General features: G+C 42.5%; 1 protein-coding gene across 14 annotated transcripts in view; it reads right to left on the bottom strand.

Annotated features, from left to right (window-relative positions):
• Positions 1 to 19,643, bottom strand: part of LOC123593423 (transducin-like enhancer protein 4) — a 142,479-nt gene that overhangs the window by 102,015 nt on the left and 20,821 nt on the right. For 10 of the 14 annotated variants that reach the window (XR_006710310.1, XM_045469185.1, XM_045469187.1 and 7 more), the window contains one exon: positions 5,501 to 5,563. The exons of the other annotated variants lie outside the window; for them this stretch is intronic. Coding sequence is in view for 8 of the 10 variants with exons in the window: in XM_045469185.1 (XP_045325141.1) it covers positions 5,501 to 5,563 (63 nt within the window). In the remaining 2 variants the exon portion in view is untranslated. The remainder of the gene's footprint in view (positions 1 to 5,500; positions 5,564 to 19,643) is intronic. 14 annotated transcript variants of the gene reach the window in all.

Here is a 19,643-nt window from a genome sequence, read left to right as displayed (position 1 = left end):
AAAACAAAACAAAACAGATTTTAAACGAAAGGCTGTCCAATGTGAGTAATCAGAAAGCGAGACAAAATCCATTAAAGTCCCAATCTAGGCAGATTAGTCATTTTTGAACATTCCTTATATATACAGCACTGTCGTAACACGTTACCAGCACTGACAAAACGGCCCTGACTGGAAAGCAGACATGTCCTGTGAAGGCTGCTGGCATTTAATGAACGATCTCTGAAGATGGTCTTACGGGTGTCACATACTTATCAGGGGATCTCTGGTGATTTCAGCCAAGCTCACCTACATCAAACCATGTTATCACAAGCCACTGATTCCTTACAAAGTTAACAAGCAATAAGATGAGTTAACCTGGTGCCATTATGAGGCGAGAACACTGCCACCAGTGCATGTAACCACTGTATTTTGTTCATTTCCTCCCTGAGGCGCAATATGAAAGTGACTGATCACATTTTTCAACTTCCATTTTACAATTATTCTATACATGCAAAATGTGGTTCAGAGTAATTCAGTCCCCTATTAACCCAGGTACCAACAAGACAGCATTTGAGAAACACTCCTATCTCATATTATAGAAGGGGTATGTTTTCCATTAAATCAAAAGGACCAAATTTATGGCATGTCCAAATAGAAATTGATGCATCATGGCTATTCTTGCCTTTTGGAATTGGAATTTAAATCAACATGTACTATCACTATTATGTAATTGTATACTATTTTCTACTATTTAAGTGCAATGAGCAACCAAATAAATCTACGGAATTCTAGAGGAAAACACTATTTGGTTCTACTCATTAGATAAGCTAACAGGGTAATAAAAACCAAGTTATGAGTTAAAATTAAATTTGCACCAGAAAGCATTCAACTTGGAATGGTCTCTTTTCCCTAGGTAAAGAGAAGAATAAAAATAAAAGGTTGAAAAATTTCACTCTTAATTTCCCTTTTATACCCGAAAATTTCCAATGACCAGAGAACTCTTGTCAAATGTGGTCAAAAGAATGATTTAAATTCTTTATTTCATTTACTAAATCAAAATTTTCACACACAAGGAAAGAAACAGCCAGTTGCTGGTAAGCCCAGGCCCCAAAGCTGGGCCCCGCCATGACTTTGCCTCAGCTTGGAGAGGACAAGTCCACAGGGGTCCTCCACCAGCCTTCTAAGCAGTTCTGCTCCCACTTAAGTAACTCAAGAAACAAGAAACGGGGGTTGAGAGAACGGGCACTGAAGGGGAGTCCGAATTTACTAGCATCTTTCAATGTTGCCGAGGCCCCGTAAGATCTACAGGTCTACAAGATAGCTCCTGAAATCACTGATGAAGACAGAGTCCACCCATAAGCTACTCATAAGAACAAAACTAACTTCAGCTAAGCAACCAGGTATTTTGACCATAGCCAGTCCCCAAATGGACTGACAAGTTTGTTTTTCTAGATAGCTTTGCAGGTGAAATACAGACCCCGTCCAAGACCACTGCGTCTCTGGAGGTGAGTCTACAGGTTAAACTCTGTTTGGATCTTTGCTTGCTGGCTGAGAAGATTCGGGTGTTGGTAAACTGGAAAATTAATTTTTGGAGCTAGAAGGGAATTACCCTCGGGGCTACCTAATATGCCTCACTGAGATTTTTAGCTAGTTGACAGCCCTGGGTTCGGTTTTAATTTACATTTCTTTTCCTCTCTAAGAAGGACATTGGAGAGGAAGATAACTAATTCATTCTTCCAAAAGGCAATGACTAAACGGTGGGGGGGGGGGGGGGGGGGAGGCTTGGTTCCAGGTCTTCTCAAAAAGGAAACTCAGAGCTTTGCTGCTCCGCTGCACCGATCCCTACTGCTGCCCAACAGCAGGAGGGGTTATGGTGTGCTAAGCTGAACGTGGGTAATCCCAAGTAATCCTCGCGGTGACGGCATGCCGCCCAGGCTATTATTAACCTCATGTACAGATAAGGAAACTGAGGCTTAGAGAGGCAAACCACTGGCTAAAGGTCACCCAGCTTTACTTGGTTAGAGTAAGCCTTGCAATTTGTAACAGGGAGGCCAGGACTCAACCCAGATCCAACTGTCATCATTTTGGCATCTCCTGCTTATGGAACTGCCAATGGGGAGTTGATTATTTATAGCTCCTCCCCTGCAAATGAGACCCAAAGCGGGAGAAAGAAGAACTTCCTACTTACTACACTGAGGTCTGCCTTTTAAAGAAAAAACTTGTAGGCTGGAGAACAGAGATCAGTCCTACCCATTCCTAAGAGCCAAAAGAAAGTGGGAGAAAAAAACAGCTTCAGACAAGTGAGGACTCACTCATAAGCTTTCCTTAAATTCTGGTATTAAGGCTCTTACAAAATTTTTAGAACTTTTATGTGATAGTGACTCACTTTAATGACAAAAGTTGGCAATATCTTTGTCTAATGTCTGGGACTACGGAAGTAGTCGTATATGATTGCAACAAGCACATCGTTAAAATATACACTGGCTGTAACTCTAAAAAATGTTTTTGTGAAATCTAACAGGAAAATGTTTTTTTCTGTGATTGTTTCCTGTGATATGTAGACACGTTTCAAGTGCTTCTGAACTACAATTATGCAACTCATTTCTAAAAAAAAGGTCTTGCAGGGGCGCCTGGGTGGCTCAGTCAGTTGAGCATCCGACTTCGGCTCAAGTCATGATCTCAAGGTCTGTGAGTTCGAGCCCTGCGTCGGGCTCTGTGCTGACAGCTCAGAGCCTGGATCCTGCTTCGGATCCTTTGTCTCCCTCTCTCTCTGCCCCTCCCCGGCTCTCGCTCTGGCTCTCTGTCAAAAATAAATAAACATTAAAGAAAAATTATAAAAAATAAAAAAATTTAAAAAATAAAAAAAAGTCTTGCAGTTAAAACTAAATGTATTTAATAACTGCCATTCAGTATTATACGTGTGTTTTTAAATTTTAGAAGATGGGGTACACTAGCCACAAGCAATAAATATTAAGCAGGTACACTAATGAGCATGTGGGGGCTAAATTAAAAACAGACTTCTCAAAGTATGTGAATTTACCTCTTGTTCCTGTCAAACTCCAAAAAATCCCTTCAGCTACCGTCCTGTAGCTTATGTACTAGTCTTCAGGGAATGTTTTTCTTTTTTTCTAAATTCAATCATTTAATTTTTAAATAAAAACGTTTTAAAATAAATTCTAATGCCACAGCTGCCGTTTTGGCAGTGAGACTGTCACACAGAGAGCCGGTGTTAAAAGATCAGATTAAGAGCCTTCAGTCCTGGCACCGAGTGACGCTCGCAGCCATGCAAGAGTGATTTTCCATGCCTCTGAAGAGACAGGAAATAGAATTCATCTTCCTCTAATAACCTGCCTCTTCCCCTCCCTCCAGATTACGGTCCATCTGGCCTCGGGACAGAAGCGAGGAGTCTGATGCTCGCAGAATGCCCAGAAGATGAGACAAGGTGGGCAATGTTCAGACACAAAACATCAGAGAGGCCTGGGTTAGACAGGAACAAACGTGTCTGTGGCCCACACATGAAAAGATAGACACACACCGTAAGGAACTGAAAAGAGAGGAGCCAATTAAGTCCAAAGTAAGCAAAAGAAAAGATATACACAGAATTAGGATTCAGAAAATTGTGACACAGGTCATTCATTACACACAAGTCAAGGATTTCAACCAAGAAATGTGAAAAGTTTCGGGGAAATAAACAGTAAGTGGTGACATCATGATGCTGTCTCCCCAGCGAAAGCAGAGAAAAGGAGTTGTGAGTAGCTCCCCATGGCTTTCCTCTGCAGGGTCCCACTTCCTTGGCCAAGTGATTCCAGTCCAGTCTTGCTCAGAACCACTACAATTACACACTCCCTTCCTGCTGGGCCCGCTCACACAAACAATGTAACTCATATGGGAAAGCAACCTATTTGCAAATGAGCTCCACCAACACCCCCACGACCTCCTTCCACGGCCGTGTATAAGCCCACAGATCCTAAAAAAAGGCCTCGGGAATAAGCTCTACCAGTGAGTCTATATGGGGGTGTCTGCCTGCAAAGGCCTCACGTCTAATAGTACCTCAGGGATAGTTCAAACTCTCCCCTCTACCTTGGGGTGGAAGACCTCAGCGTGGCTACAGCTCTGGGGGTTACACATCCTTCTCCCCCACCACGAGGCAGAGTGGCCTCCCGCACTGTTCTGACTCTGCTTCCTAAAGAAATGCAAACAGGCCTCTTGACTCTGCCTCCCACTCCACCCAATCCAGTCACAAAAGGAAATCCTGAGAAGAAATAGGTAAACGGGGATATAGCGGGCAGTGGGTTTGTGGTCACAGCGAAAGGGGGAGAAAGACAACTCATCCTTTGTTGTTTGTGGTCCAGTAGAGCATTTGAAATCAGGATATTAACTCGGGTCCACGGTTTGTGAACGTGAGCACCTCCGTGGGATATGTATCCGATGAAAGGTACCCATGGTTACCGAGGTCTAACCTAGTTCAAACCAAGTAAGAAGTCGCAGAGGAATCCACGTATGTATGATACACGCCCATGCGCAACTGCCCGCTGCACGCTAACATCAGCACGTGCCCACTGGTGGGCAGGCAGAGGGACCGCTCTCCTGGACAGCAACGCCACAACACATCCGGAGAAGTGAAGGGTGGGACGGTGCTCCTAGCCCACGGCACAAAGCTCAGTGGCTGCGAGACATGCAGACAGTCCATGAGGTAGCTCCTTGCCTTCTGATGGCTGAGCTGACCCGAGCAGATGAAGGATTCAGTAATCCCGAAGCGAAAGTGATCTCTTTCTAGCACTTTCACCTCAACTTTGCTAACTACCAAAAGCCGGCGAGCAAACCAGAGGAGGGGAAAAAAGCCACAAGGAAGCCACCGCGCACTAGAAATGCACCTTCTTGTTCCCACACAAGTGTGTCTGCGGACAGCGTGCACTTCCACGGTGGTGAGCAAGAGGAAGCGTGTGAGCCATCCAACAGGCCGTGGCCATGCATGAAGGCAGCGGTACCCAGAGCACGGAGCCCACGGAGCCCACCCCGCGCGTCTTTTTCCAAGTGCACACACGTTGCTAAGACTTCATCGGGCAAGAAGTAACTTTTGTAAAGCAGCCGGCCAAAAGTTACATTACTTTGTCTGCTACGGAAAGCACTTTCTACGGACAGGTCTTCCGCCGGCTCTTAATGCCCGGTGACAAAAATGTAGGACAAGCCCTTCTGGGCGATTTTTCAATCTACCCTATTAGATGCCATTATGAAAACCAGTCATAATTCTGAGCAACACTATATCGTCCAATGACAGCAACACATTTTCACAATTGGATTTTGCTTCACACATTAGAAAATGTTCCATTATATGAACACAATTATATTCCGCTGAATGTTAATAAGATGTAGAAGTTGGAATGTGAACACTGTATCTTAGAAATGTGCCATACAAACACCAAGAGACTGACAAGGCCAAAGAGACAGTTCCACAATCTCTTTTCTGCAAAACCACTAAAATGGCACCTTCTAGCCCAGCGCCTCAAACCAACTGCCTTACCTCTTGGGACAGGAAGGGAATGACTTGTGCACAGATAGCATTCAGCCTCTTGACAATCTCTGCCTGTATAAAAATAAAAATAAAAAATAAAATAAAAAGGAAAGGAAAGCAATAAAGAGAACAGTCAGCTGGTTACACATTCCCGAAATATTAACAGGATGATATTAAAACACACTTTATATTCTGGCTGGCGTATTTCCTAAGGAAGAGGAAAACTCTCATCAGCGAGCCCATTAAAAGGAGGCAGTGACAACAGTGCCACATTAATAGCACGATTTATTAACCAGCATTCATCTTAAAAAGTCAACCTTCAAGCACCAGGACAACATAAAAAGGAATTTGATTTTCATGACTGGGAATCAGTTTTCAAACGTCTTCAATAAGACCCTTGTTCATTCTGATGTGTTTATTCATAAAACCTTGAGTTTTTAGAGTTTTGATAGTAAAGATACATTCTTCCCTCCATCCCAATTTCTCTCAGTTAGTAACTCATTGGATTTCTACAGCTGTGGTCTTTGCTCCAAGTCCCCAACCTCCCAAAAGAATAGCACCCAACCAAGTCAGGTAAGTTGATTAATTCAGATCCTTAGTTATAAATTGTTGGGAAATAGTGTATTTTCGCCAATCATGAAAATTTCCAAATGTGTCCCGCTGCCTGGGCTTTCACTGTGCAGAGGTGTAGAACATAGTAAAATTTTCCTACACTTAGCAGAAAGCAATTTGTATGTATATGAAAACTAACCTTGCAAATGTTAATTATTCCTATACTATAGAGCTGTGAAGTTCCAGCAATATCTGGTAATATAGTCTAATCTCTAACAATTTAAGTATAGAAATTTTCTATCAATAGGATACTACAGTAATTAAAAAAAAAAAAAAAGTCATACCCCACCTTCCCCCGCCAACTTTTCTTTAAAAATTTACCCAGAGCTTCACTCATGTTCATCTTAATTTGTATTATCAGATGGCTCCTTATACACTTCAGTATGGGACATGTAAGCACAGGGTTTTTGTATACACATATACGCAAAATAGCTTATATTTTAATAACGGGGTGGGGTGAAGGACAGGAGAGAAGTGTTGAGAGGCAGAAAATGTAAAGCAATTACTATTCCTGAGACATTCTTAAACTACATTCCATCCAGGGTCAGTTTCTCATTTTATAAGAGGACAAAAATGCTCTTTTTCTTGCGAAGTCATTACCAGAATGACAGCGACACTCTACTTGTGCAATCTAGGTTTCCTTCTTTCATCAGCAACCCTTTTGACTTTGCAGCTATGCAATCTTTTAAATGCCAGCACCTTAAAAACTCTGCCAGCCAAGAGAAAACACAAATTCACCATGAAGGAAGTTTCAAACCTAAGCTTTCCACCCCAGCCTGCATTCCTAACAGGATGGACAAAAACCCAGCACCAATATGCAGCAGTGAATAAGGACCCAACTGCGCTGACCTGATTTAATTTACTGCACTGGCCCCATGGAGCATTTAGCTACCCTTTAAGAATGCTTAAACCACCATGAAAAGCTGCAATGGGAATCACCAAACCACTCTCCACCTGGACGGACATACCACAGTGGTTATGGGGTGAAATTCCTGTGTGAGCTGAGAAAATAGAGTAGCATTCACCAGACCGAAAGCATTGCATCTCAAAGGCATTTGGTTGTTAAGCTTTTTGTAGGGAGAGGTGGAGGGGGAGAGAATAAAAGATAATGAGACACTTTGGGGCAGACCAAACTGATGATTCTAATGCTTAGAACCATCTGCCAAGCATATTTTCCTCATTATGTTGTTTACATAAATAAAATAGTCCCTTGCTAGGAGGGTTTAAAAATGTGTGGGCACATAAGAAAACTGAGTTCTTTAGTTTGCCTACATAATCTAGGCAATAAAAACTACTCTAAGGAAACTTACCCATCAGGCAAAATAAAGACCAAAAGGTATTTATTTGGCCTCTTCAATTTTGGACCCAGGCTATTTTAAGTCTGAGCAACTTTGGGAGGAAAAACAGCACATTGAGTATTCTTAAGAATAAATTTAAAAAGTTCATTTATTCCCGTATATTTAACATACATAACAGAAAAAGGGGAGGATCTTCCAAACTTTTTCTCTATAGGTCTCCTTTTGTTCAAAAGACTTCTTAATTTCTTTAAGTTGTCATGCCAATGGATTTTTCATGGTCAGGCTAATTGGCAGCGGGGGGGGGGGGGGATGTGTGTGTGATTTCATAAAATTAAGCAGGTCATTCCTCACTTTGAAAGCTAAAGTTGCCTCGGAAACACTGCTGCTTCCATGGTCAACTAATTTTGTCTCTTTTGTCCCACAGGACCCAGCTTTAGGGAGGCATCATTTATTTACAGGCCTTTCCACTGGGCTTCAGTGATCAGCCAATAATACTGTGGACACACACTTCTAATGGCCTGTGTTTTGAAACTGAGTCTAATCTAATGGCGAGGGGCCCAAACTCCTTTTCCAGCACAGCCATTAAAGGATGTAGGTTATTGCTGTTGTCACCATTGATATTTGTCATTGTAATGTAATTAGGGCCCTAAAATGATGCATTACAGCCCTTGGCACAGCTTCTATTAAAATCTTTTCTTCTGCTCACTGAACTGCGACCTGCTTTCTGATGAATAACAGACAGACAGCTTTAGGGTAAGGAGCAGATTCATCAAAGAAGTATTTTTCAGCTTTGGGGAAAGAGAGGGAAAAAAAAAAGGCAACCTAGGAGGAAAAGCACTAGGGGAGGAAAAGCCACAATACACATTTGAATTTCATCTGACCACTTGAAATTCTGATTGCGTCTGATGAATCTTGCTTAGACAATATATCCCCAGTCTTCGAATCACATGGTTAATCAGGGCTCTAATCTGCTATCCATCAGCCTACGCCAGGGCTGCAGCTTCCAATCAGATTGATAGGTGATGTGGCTCATGCTTCCCTGAGCAAGTACATTCACAGATAACCCATTTCAACAGGCAAGATTCTGAAATACTGCTGTCAGGGCTGCTGGCTCTGTTCTCGTGCTATTCGAGGCCTTACGGACACTGCCAGACTATTGTCTGTAGATGCCCACGATATTCCAAAATGGCATTAATGGCCCCAGTGAAAGGACGATTGTGCCAAAACAAGACAAAATCATTTGTTTTCACAGCCATAATTTGTGAAATCCATTAATAATCTTTGATACTTCTATATTATGTCTTCCTCTAGCCATCAAGACGGTCATTTAAAAATAAGTTTTACATGTATTTTCCTTCTCTCAATTCACTACCATTCTATGAACTGCTCCTGTAATTTCCCACCTTTATGCCACCCTCCAATAAAAAGAACCAACAAATGACCACCCCCCCACACACATGCATACAAAACCAACAAATTGGGCAAAATATTTTAGAAAAGGGCATTCTATGAAAATACCTTGGCTGCGCACTCAGCACTTGGCACATGAATGCTGACAGTCTAACTAACTAGTTACTAATGGAACAGAAAAACACAGGCAAAAAGCTTTCATCCCTTTTTCCTTCACACTCCAACTCAGTAACTATCGGAAGACATATTAACTGCCTTGCAACATGGGAAAGCAACATCAGGCATTGAAAAGAATGCCACATTTCAGTCATTAGATTAAAAAAGTAACAAATCCTGGAGAACACGATATCAAATACATATTTTCTTTATCACTTACAACAAATGACATTAGTCATTTAAGTAAGACAAAAAAACTGGCTAAGCCTACCCTTGAATTGAATTACATCCCTTCAAATAGTTGTAATATAATAAAAATCTAATTTTTATTTAGATTACTTCCGCCTAGATGATTTCCTTAAAAAATTAAACAAATTTTATTTTTATGACATAATAAACTTGAAAGAAAGTACAGATAACTTTATTTTAGTAATCAAAGAGACGTATCAGAAGCAATTATTGGCTTAAAAAAACATTTCTTGGAGTTTTAGTCTCTCATCAAAATAGGAGCCATACTACTACCCAGTACTGTTGAAATAAAACAGAATAACAAAACATTACTAGAAACCATTTTAGCAGCCCAATCAGAAAACAACAACAAAACACAACCAATTATAGTTTCAGAAAAACATTCTTGAAGAATAACATTTCACAATTAATTTGCTTTCTACACAGGTTCTTCGCCAAAAACATTTTCAAGATAGACTCCGTTTTTTTTAAGTTTTTATCAGGAACATACATTCACCAATTATATAAAACACTTCTAAAAAGTGATGAAAACGTTCTTCTTATTCCATCTGAAATCCTTTCTGGAGTATGTACAAATAATCTTGCAAGCCTCTCCTTCAAAGATTGTAATTTTTTATTTCAATCAGAAAATCAATTATCTTCATTTGTTCATTGATCTGTTCCAAATGTTCTAAGAAATGGCCTAACTTCGGGAACTGATCCTGCTTGCCCCTAGATTAAAAAGTCAGAGGACTAATGAGAAAGTCTTTCCGAATGACTAAAAATCCAGACTAAACATAAGGAAAAATACTCAAGTAGGACTATTTCTCTAAACTGACAATCCAGGTTTGATCTTGTCATCAAAACTGAACTTTACGTACGAAAGAAAGAACATATAATGGACAAAACTAATTTTATGGATTAAAAAAAGAAAAGCCAGATTGGAATAAGGCATAGAGATCTAGATCAAAGGTACTGTCCACATTGCTGGCAAGCTGGTAAACTAGACGGCTAAGTTTTATTTTAGTTCACGTACTTATTTTGCACAAAATATTTTATATTGCTTAATAGAGCAATAAATGAAGTGATACTGTTATAAGAATCAAGTTAATAAAACATCTATCAGTTTCCATAAAGGGCTGATTCAAACTAAGACTTTTTTTTTTTTTTTTTTTTTTTTTGGTGCAAGTATTAAGACTTTTAAAAGCTGTCATCATCCCGCTTCCTCTAACAAGAAAGAGGTACTATCTTGGAGTACTCAATTAGTCTTCCCTTGAACGATATGAAAGTGCCAATATTCAACTAATTTTTAGCCACCACCCAACCTCCGCCTCCCCCAGGGAGTTGAACTAAAGCAATGATTCTACTGACAATAATACCGCAAAGCGGTGTCAATCTGCTTTGTGCTTTGAACTCATATTTATGCTAATTTACTGAGCGCTAAGTATGCTATAAAGTACCCAGTATGTTGTTCAGTTAATTGCATACAATGAAGTACCTCATTTGTTTGTCCTAACAAGATATATGGGTGCTACCATTTGTGGCGCCAGTACAAGAATACTCAGGACAATGCCTTTCCTGAAGAGTATGGCGGTATGCCTGTGTTTCATGAAAACTACTCCAATCTGTCCCTAAAGGCAAGTTCTGTATTTTATTGAAGCTTTTTTGCAATGATTAGAAAAAAGTGCCCTTTCCTCTCATCTCTTGAGCTTTCTAGGTCTTTAAGGGAAATCCAGATAGTTGCCTATTATCCTTACTACACCTTCTGGGCTCTCGCTATTGTGTTTAAATACTACTCCGAGCATTCAGAGTGATGTATTATCAAGGTTAAGAACAATGATCGTTGTGCCAGACATCCAATTACTCCTACAAGGTCAAATCATTTCGGCTCTCAAGTTTGAAAAACACTGTAACCAATGTTATCGTGATTATGTTCCATTCCACCAGAGGGGAGCGGCAGGGAAAATGGGGGAAAAAGATGGGAGGGAAAAGTGGGATGTCAGGAGTGGGAAGAGAAAATGACCTTCTCTGGTGGTTTTAACTTTAGCCTTCATGGAACACGGTGGTGCTGGTCAGAGAACCTGATTACTCTGAGTCCTATGACACTCATGTCAGTGTGTCATAGCAAAGACCTGCCTGCTACTTTCTGATTTCTTTTTTCTCTTTCCCTGTTTCCAAATCAATCTCTCACACGCGCTCTCTTTTCACCTTACTGTTTCTTACTGACATAAACATACAAATACCTTCGTAAGTCGATTTACAAGTAAGCGTTTTCATACTTAGTGATAATATAAGGGGACAAATATTCCTTGTGCCCATGGTAGGTGAGTATCATTTACCTTGAGCTTTCCCAACACTATCTATGTGACTAAACGGTATGTGGGAAACTTTGGATACTGGAATAAAACCAGCAAGACAAATAAAAATATTAATGGTTCTTCAAGTTCTCGTCAAGGATATGTACCTCCACGAAAGCAATAAACCGCCTTTCATACACTGAGAGCCATGCTCTGCTTCTCAGTCTATCCTCTTACGTTAGACTAAAGGCTTCCTGGTCTGTTTTCTTTACCTCCATTTTGCATAAAATCTGTCTATATCTACGTTCTTCGGCATTTCTTTTTCTCTCATCCTTTCAATTCTAGCACGGCCTCTACTGGCTTCCCCTCACCCCTCCCAATCATATAAAATCTCAAGTCTCTGAAGCCATCACTGTCAAGATACCCTTCTAGCCCCTTAGACTCTTTTCTTGCCTTGATAAATAGCCAGTTCCTATCAGAACCAGGATGCACTCCTCTGCTGTTTGCACTCATACTGCTCGGCCAAACACCCCCACTACCAGCCGGGTCCAGGCAGAGCAGGCAAGTGAATCCATGGGCCTCTACCTGGCTAGAGCAGAAAAGAATAGCATCCCCAAGATGGGGGTGAATAACCCATGCAAGGATGAGGGAGAGACCCCGTGCCTGAAAGTCCCAGGACTCGCTGCCGACTCACCTTTTCTGTCTCAGCCCAAAGATACCTCAGGCATCTTCACTCCCCATCCTGATTCCTTCTCCCAGTCATTCTCTGGCCCACTACAGCCCTTTCTTCACTGCATTTATAATCATCTGAAATCATCTCACACGTTTTTGTTTACATGCAGGAGAGCAGTGCTCCTCAAACTTTAATGTGCATACTAATCACCCAGGAATCTTGTTAAAATCCAGGCTGGAGTGAGGCCTGACCATCTACACTTCTAACAAACTGCAAAGAGACACAGGCGCTGCGGGTCTACAGGCCGCACCCTGAGCAGCAAGGCTCTCTGGGTGTGGTCTGCAGGCGGACCGCAGGTTCAGGGAAGGCAGAGATCTCGGTCTGCAGCCACCTTGAGGAACGAGCAGAAGGCACTCACAAGGATCTGCTGAGTGGACAGAAGCAACCGCAGTTGAGTCAGGTGGCGGGATCTCCTCAAATCTCTGGCAAGCACACTAAAGTTGAGAATAGTCAGGAGCATTTCACCCAGAAAGGAGTATCTATCTGGAGGTCCTGCTTATACTCTGATTTGGTTTGTTTACCTTCCCAACACACATCTTTTCTGGCATTCAGGATGCCGCGCTGCTCAAAAAGAATAATAAGTAATCTCGGTGGGTGACAAGAGGAAATGCAAATCCACTCTGGACAATTCCTGGCTGATAAGTAAGTGACTAAAACTTCCATTCCAAAACCTTAGCAGGATATGTGTTTTAAAAGGTATTTGAGAAATACGATAAAGGCGATGCCACTCAAAGCTCCCTCCTGAGGTTACTCACACCAGACTGATCACCTCACCCAGCTGAACTAGGCTATTTGTTAGACAGCACAGTGGGGGAGCACCTCGTATGCGGAGTTGGGTTAGATCTCCACAATGGTATCTTCAGAGTAAAACAGTGTGATAACTCTTATGGTCCAAGGAAGGGCCCAGCCCGAGCCAGGCACTGGCGGCCATGCTCTCCAAGGAAGTAAAAGAGCAGTTCCTGGTAATCAGCGCATAGCGGGTCACACGCACCCTCCCACACGTGCAGTGCCGTGCACACATGCTGACCCCACCCAGAAGGAGGACAGTCAGAGCCAAGCTTGGGGAGCCACGGTCACAGCCCCAGCAGAGGGCTCATACAGAGAACGCACCATTGGAATGCCTTCCAAACAAGGGCCAGAAATCCCGGGGATCCATGCATAGATTCAAATATGCAAATCCCCTCCCCACCTTCCCTGACAAGCCAGTTTGAATACTCTGACTGGAGGGGGATGTTGTTCCCCTAGAACCTACTAACTCCTGACGCATTTTGTGTGTTCTTTGTCTTTCCTGCAATGTATCGCACACAGAAGTCCACCATCACTCAATGACTCCTCACCCAAACTCTCGTAATGACTCGCATAGGTGTGAACCCCACAGGCTGGGAGAAGCCACAGTGGTAGGCTGGTTAAGAAATTAAAAAAAAAAAAAAAAAAAAAAAAAAGGAGTCCCACAGACTGTTGTCTCTCTATATTCAGAAAAATAGCATTATCTCTACAGTCAGGCTCATATCTTTTAAAAAAAATTTTTTTTAATGTTTGTTTATTTTTGACAGAGCGAGAGAGAGAGAGAGAGAGTGGGAGAGGGGCAGAGAGAGAAGGAGACACAGAATCCGAAGCAGGCTCCAGGCTCTGAGCTATCAGCACAGAGTCCAACACGGGGCTCGAACTCACGAACTGTGAGAATGTGACCTGAGCCAAAGCCAGACACTCAACCGACTGAGACACCCGGGGCCCCTCTTTCTTTTCCTTTCTAATACTTTACTAGACAGGTTGAGAAAATTAAAAGTACAGGAAACTCCTACCATCCCCTTTTGCTCCAGTATCCCTAGTTACTTTTCAAATGTATTTCAAGCTGCTTTTAATTAAATTGTGCAGGCAGTTTAAACATTTAAACGTGTACCTTAGAAAAAGCCAAACCCACAAATGTATGGCTGCCTTTCTGTCCATTCAACAAATATTTGTTAGGCACCTACTATTTGTCAGGCCTATTTTAGGTGCTGAATGGAGACACGGGGGTGAACAAGACAAGTAAGTTCCTGCTGTCATAGAGTTCACAGTGCAGGAGGGGGAGACAGAAGCAAACATAAAAGTATATGGAGAGGAATCTGAGAAACAAGAAGTGCTGAAGAAGGTAAAATTGGGGGGGGGGGGTGTCTAAAAGAGAAGCCTGGGATGGGACGTGGATCTGCTCTGGATGAGATGATTAAAGGACAAATAAAGAACGGACTGGAGAGCGGGGAGATATGGCTGGAAGCAGCATCACCCAAAGCAGGTTCCACACGGAGTTTGGCAGATGTTATTAACAAGTGGTGTATACATAAAGCACTCCCTGACCAGATGACCTCGCGGAGCTCAAACAAAGTGAAACAGGTTCCTTTGCTGTTGGGACATCTCAGACCTTTCATTTGACAGTGTTTAGTCACCAAACTTTGGAAAGGAGGACAGAAAACACACGGCATTGATCAGACCTGTTTGCGGAACCCTTTCCTCTCAAAGCTCTTAGAACGGATCACATTTTGTGGGAAACACTGAGCTGGTCAAGGATTTCCAGGCCTGACTTTACACTAGCATTACAAGTGGATCCTTCACAAACACCAACGCCCAGGCCTCACCCTAGACCAATGAACTCATGCTCTTGGAGGGTAGAACCCATGCTTCAGTATATTATTTTACAGCTCCCCAGGTGATTCTAATGTACAGGCAGAATTGAAAACCATTAAGCTAGAGCACAGGATGCATGAAATAAAAAACAGAGTGGAAAATAAGGACAGAAAGGGCTCATGAGGTCAGACCGTGGAAGGTCCTGAATGCCACACTAAAGAGCCTGGACTTTATTTGCAAGGCAGCAAGGACCTATCAAGGGCATTTCTAGGAAAGCTGTGATAAATACCAGACAGGAGGTCAAGACATGCCAGTGCATTTCTGCCCTCCACCCCTTTCTTGCCACTGATTATACTTGAGTGGCTGTGGAAGGATAGAAGAGATTTATAACCACAAAACATACCACAAAAGGAAAGATGGAGGATGAAAGATAACTTCAGAATAGGAACAATATGAATTCCCACAGCACCACAAACTTAGGAAATTCAACAAGACATTTTCAGATACCAGCTCATCCATTCACTCCTACTCTAAGCTAGCAGCTGTGGTAGAAACAGCAGAGAATGCTGAACTGATCTGGACTCCAGTGTTTATAACCTAGGAAAAGCAAAGACCAAATGGAAACAAACGTGGTAACAGACAGCATGGGGCATCTAGGTGGTACACAAGAGAGCCCTAGATACGCAAGGGTGAGGACGGAAGAAATCCCTTCTGGCTGAAGTCTTTGAGGAAAGAGCCGCATGTGAACCAGGTTAATTCCACAGTTCTCAATACCGCTCTGCTATCCTACCAGGCACTGTGTCAGACACAGTCTGAGAAAAAGAGGAGTGAAACGAGACAGGATTTACAGAGCCCATAATCTAGCAAATGAAACAGACACTGAAAAAATACAAAATGCAGGGCATTTAAAAATGCTTAACAGAGGTCTCTGTTTCCCTGAGTAACTGAGGGTGAAATGAGTCTTATAGACAAAGGAGAGAGAGGCAGAGAAAAGGGCGACAACATTCCAAAAAGGATCAGCCTGTGGCACCCATGTGGGACATTCATATTCAACAAACAGGACAAGGGAAAGAAAGGGGGCAGCAGCAGCACAAGATGAGGCTGAAGAAGCAGATCCAGAACAGCCCAGCATATTGCGATTATCTCCACCCAGGTTAGCCTGTCATGAAAGTCACATATGGAGGCTAGATGTGCCAATCACGATCATCATCGTCGTCCTAACATTCACCGAGTTTCCCCTGCACCAGATAGTTCACGTCAGCGCAGAACAATTCTAAGAGAACTACTCTGTCCTCATTTTACAGATAAAGCCAAAGAAGAACAACTCGGGTAAGTCATCTACCATGATCAGATAGCTGGAGAGAAGTAAACAGATGCAAGAATAACTGAGGGCAGATTCCAAGAGACTGACTGGGTGTGGCTAATGAGCAAGAAGGAAAGGCAATCATCACCTGCCTCCAGGTTTCTGGCTCGGCAAACTGGGTGGATGGTTCTGGCATTTCCTGAGATAGAGATCACTGGACCACAAGCAGGCTTGCGGGGGAAGATGCCGTTTGCAGACATGTTGAGTTTAAGTACTTGTGAGACACTGAAGGGAAATGAGGACTCGGTTACATACAACGGTCTCAGAGGAGAGATCCAGGCTGTAGAAAAAAATTGGGATTCGTCTCCTAAGCAAAGTGGACAAGGTCACCAAGGTAAAGGGTAAAATGAGCAAAAAAGAGGGTAAGAGCCATGATGGGAATACCGACTAGATTTCCAGGAGTGGAGAAGGGCAGCTAAAGAATAACCAAATACAGGGGCACGTGGGTGGCTCAAGTCGTTGAGCATCCGACTCTTGATTTCGGGTCTGGTCATGATCCCAGTGTCATGGGATCGAGCCCCAGGTCGGTCTCTGCACTAAGTGTGGAGCCTGCTTAAGATATTATGTCTCCCCCCCACCCTCTCTGCCCCTCCCCAGCTCATGTGCATGTGCTGTCTCTCAAAGAAAGAAAGAAAGAAAGAGAGAAAGAAAGAAAGAAAGAAAGAAAATAAGAAAAAGAGAAAGAAAAAGAAAAAGAAAAGAAAAAGAAAAAGAAAAAGAAAAAAAGACCTAATATGAATGGATAGACATTCAAGTCTCCCTGAGTCCCATAAGCCCCCATAAGGCTTGGTGACGGTGGGAGGAAAGGAGACACACTGCAGAGGGAAAATCAGCAGCATGTTGTGACTTCCCTAGACCTGGACAATGAGAAGTATGGAATCCATGACTCCAACATGTAAAGCCTGGGTATGGGGCTACCACTCATTAGGGTAGGGAAGTCTCAAGGCTAGTTTCAAGGTTTGTTGTGGGGGACAGTTACGAAAGGCAAGGGGAAAAAGCTGAACTCAAATGACAAAACATTCTGGAAAGCACACCGATACTGTGAATGATGCAACTGTGGAGTCCCAAATCCTAAGATGACTCTATTTACTAGTCCAGCTGAACCATGACTTTAAGCAAACCCCTAAGTGATCTGGGACTCCACGTCTACACCCATGAAATGGGAAGAATACCCGCTGCCCATATCTGGTGGGCAGAAATATTTATGAGGATACACTTATGAATAAAATCCCTTAAGGTAAGTAGTTCTGTTCTAAAACAGAACTGAGATTAGATAGTGCTACAAATTGAGTAACTGTATTGTTAGGTATCGATTCAAGCTTAGGCTCTTCCCGTCCCTCAATTAAGAAACCATCCCTCACTAATTTATACTACACCAGGGAAGGGCTTCGGATCTAAAGGGGCAGGGTGGGGGGCAGACTCAATGGCACAGTAATAAGAGAACAGTGCCTCCCAATTGATCGGGAAGAGGAGAGAGGTCACAAGCCCAGCCCCAGAAAATGTGCTGCTTCTCCACTTTCTTGCACTATGACCCAGAAAAGACATTCTCAGTATTTATGTTTCGCTACTGGCAAAGGATCTCTCTTCCTCTTTTCTTGGTAAACAGATACTTGCCCTGGATGCAGTAAATTTTATATATAGTAGTAAAGAGTAAAGAATAGCAGGCTGCAGGGAAAGGAGGAGAGGTGGAGGGGAAGTCAGGCTTAATTTCAAAGCTTCTTGTCATTTAAGACTACAGAAAACAGGTGAGGTTTATAGAAATATGTTATTTCCATTAGATAGATGATGAAAATGAAAAACAAAAATTCTAAGTTATTAAAGTAAGAATTCAGAAGTACTCAGAAGAATTTAAATGAGTTTTGCATTAACCAAAGCACAAACTGCAGTGAGCTCCCCGCTTATGAATCTGTGTCAACTGCCTTGACTTAACTTACTATTTTTGCACATGTCCCTAACCAGCTTGAACTTGACTTTACCTTTCACCTAACTTGCTTTTAAATTTACTTTTTTTATTTTTCAGGTTACACCTTCCTTTATCTTACGAACTCCAATTTTCTAGTCCTAATAAAACCGCCCTGATAAACCCACTGATTAAATATTGTAAAGCAGCGCTAATGAAAAGTAGTCAATCCTCACATTGTTATCCATCATCAAGAAGATAATGGTCTTGTGCCAGAATTAAATCAACTCAGAGTTGAGTTCAGCTCAACTAGGTGGAATTTTTGTTGTCGTCCTTTGGTTTTTTTGAACAGTGAAGACATTCCCAATGAAGAAAGTAGTGTGCTGATTTACAGTCTGGTACAAACTCCTTATTGTTAACACCCATCTGCGGCAAATTGTTCGCAGACCTGCACCAGTCCACAGACCACATGCACTAGCACTGTTCTAAAGCAACACTCCCACTTGCAAACGATAATTTCTTATTGCCTTATCTTATTGCTTTAGAAAAAGCAGTAAGTATACTCCTTCAAGGCAACAAAATTCTCCGACAGAGCCCTGAAAAATGGAGCATTCCTTGATCCCTGCCTGTGTTACGTGGAGAAGCTACGTGTCCACAGTTACACTCACTGGCTTAAGGGCAGGTGATGGCCTAGAAACCAGTTCTGCAGACGCCCTAGACCTCACTGGGGTCTTCCCACTGCATCATGCTGCCTGCTAGTCGGATGCTATGCTACAGCCAACTGTAAAGGACTACAATTATAAACAGTACTTTTTTCTTTCTAAATGACAGGGCTAAAGAAGACCATGGCAAACACTCACGGATGTTTGTGCTTCTTCCACAACAAAATACACTTCAAAATTGGGAGTTTTGCTTGTTAAACTTAACTTTGATAAATTTTCTGGGGACGCCTGGGTGGCTCAGTCGGTTAAGCGTCCGACTTCGGCTCAGGTCATGATCTCCAGGTTTGTGGGTTCGGGCCCTGTGTCTGGCTCTGGGCTGACAGCTCAGAGCCTGGAGTCAGTCTATGTCTGCCCCTCTCTCTCCCTCCCCTGCTTGCGCTCGGTCTCGGTCTCTCTCTCAAAATAAACCTTAAAAAAAAAAAAAATTAAAAAAAAAATAAATAAATAAATAAATAAAATTCTGCAGAGGATGTGCTCACATGACAAATGAAGTTAAAACAAAATGTACTACTTCATGACTTTTTTTTGCCCATTTACCTAAAATACTGCTCAGGAATTAGAGGTCAATATGAGCAGGGCAGACACTGGAGGATGAGAAGAAAGAGGACAGAATTTGAAAGTGTAAGTACCTGTCACAGTGGGGTCTCAGAGAGCAGAGGAGGGAGAAATGGAAGTGTCTCCCTTCTCTGTAACAAGGTACCAACCCCACCAGTGACCAGCTGGAGTCCAGGCAGGCTACCTAAAACAAGGTACTATTAAAACGACTTCGGGGCGCCTGGGTGGCGCAGTCGGTTAAGCGTCCGACTTCAGCCAGGTCACGATCTCGCGGTCC

Source organism: Leopardus geoffroyi, chromosome D4, assembly GCF_018350155.1.
Source record: "Leopardus geoffroyi isolate Oge1 chromosome D4, O.geoffroyi_Oge1_pat1.0, whole genome shotgun sequence".
NCBI lineage: Eukaryota > Metazoa > Chordata > Mammalia > Carnivora > Felidae > Leopardus > Leopardus geoffroyi.
The sequence above is the reverse complement of the archived record's forward strand: the minus strand, read 5'-3'. Positions and strand labels throughout refer to the sequence as shown.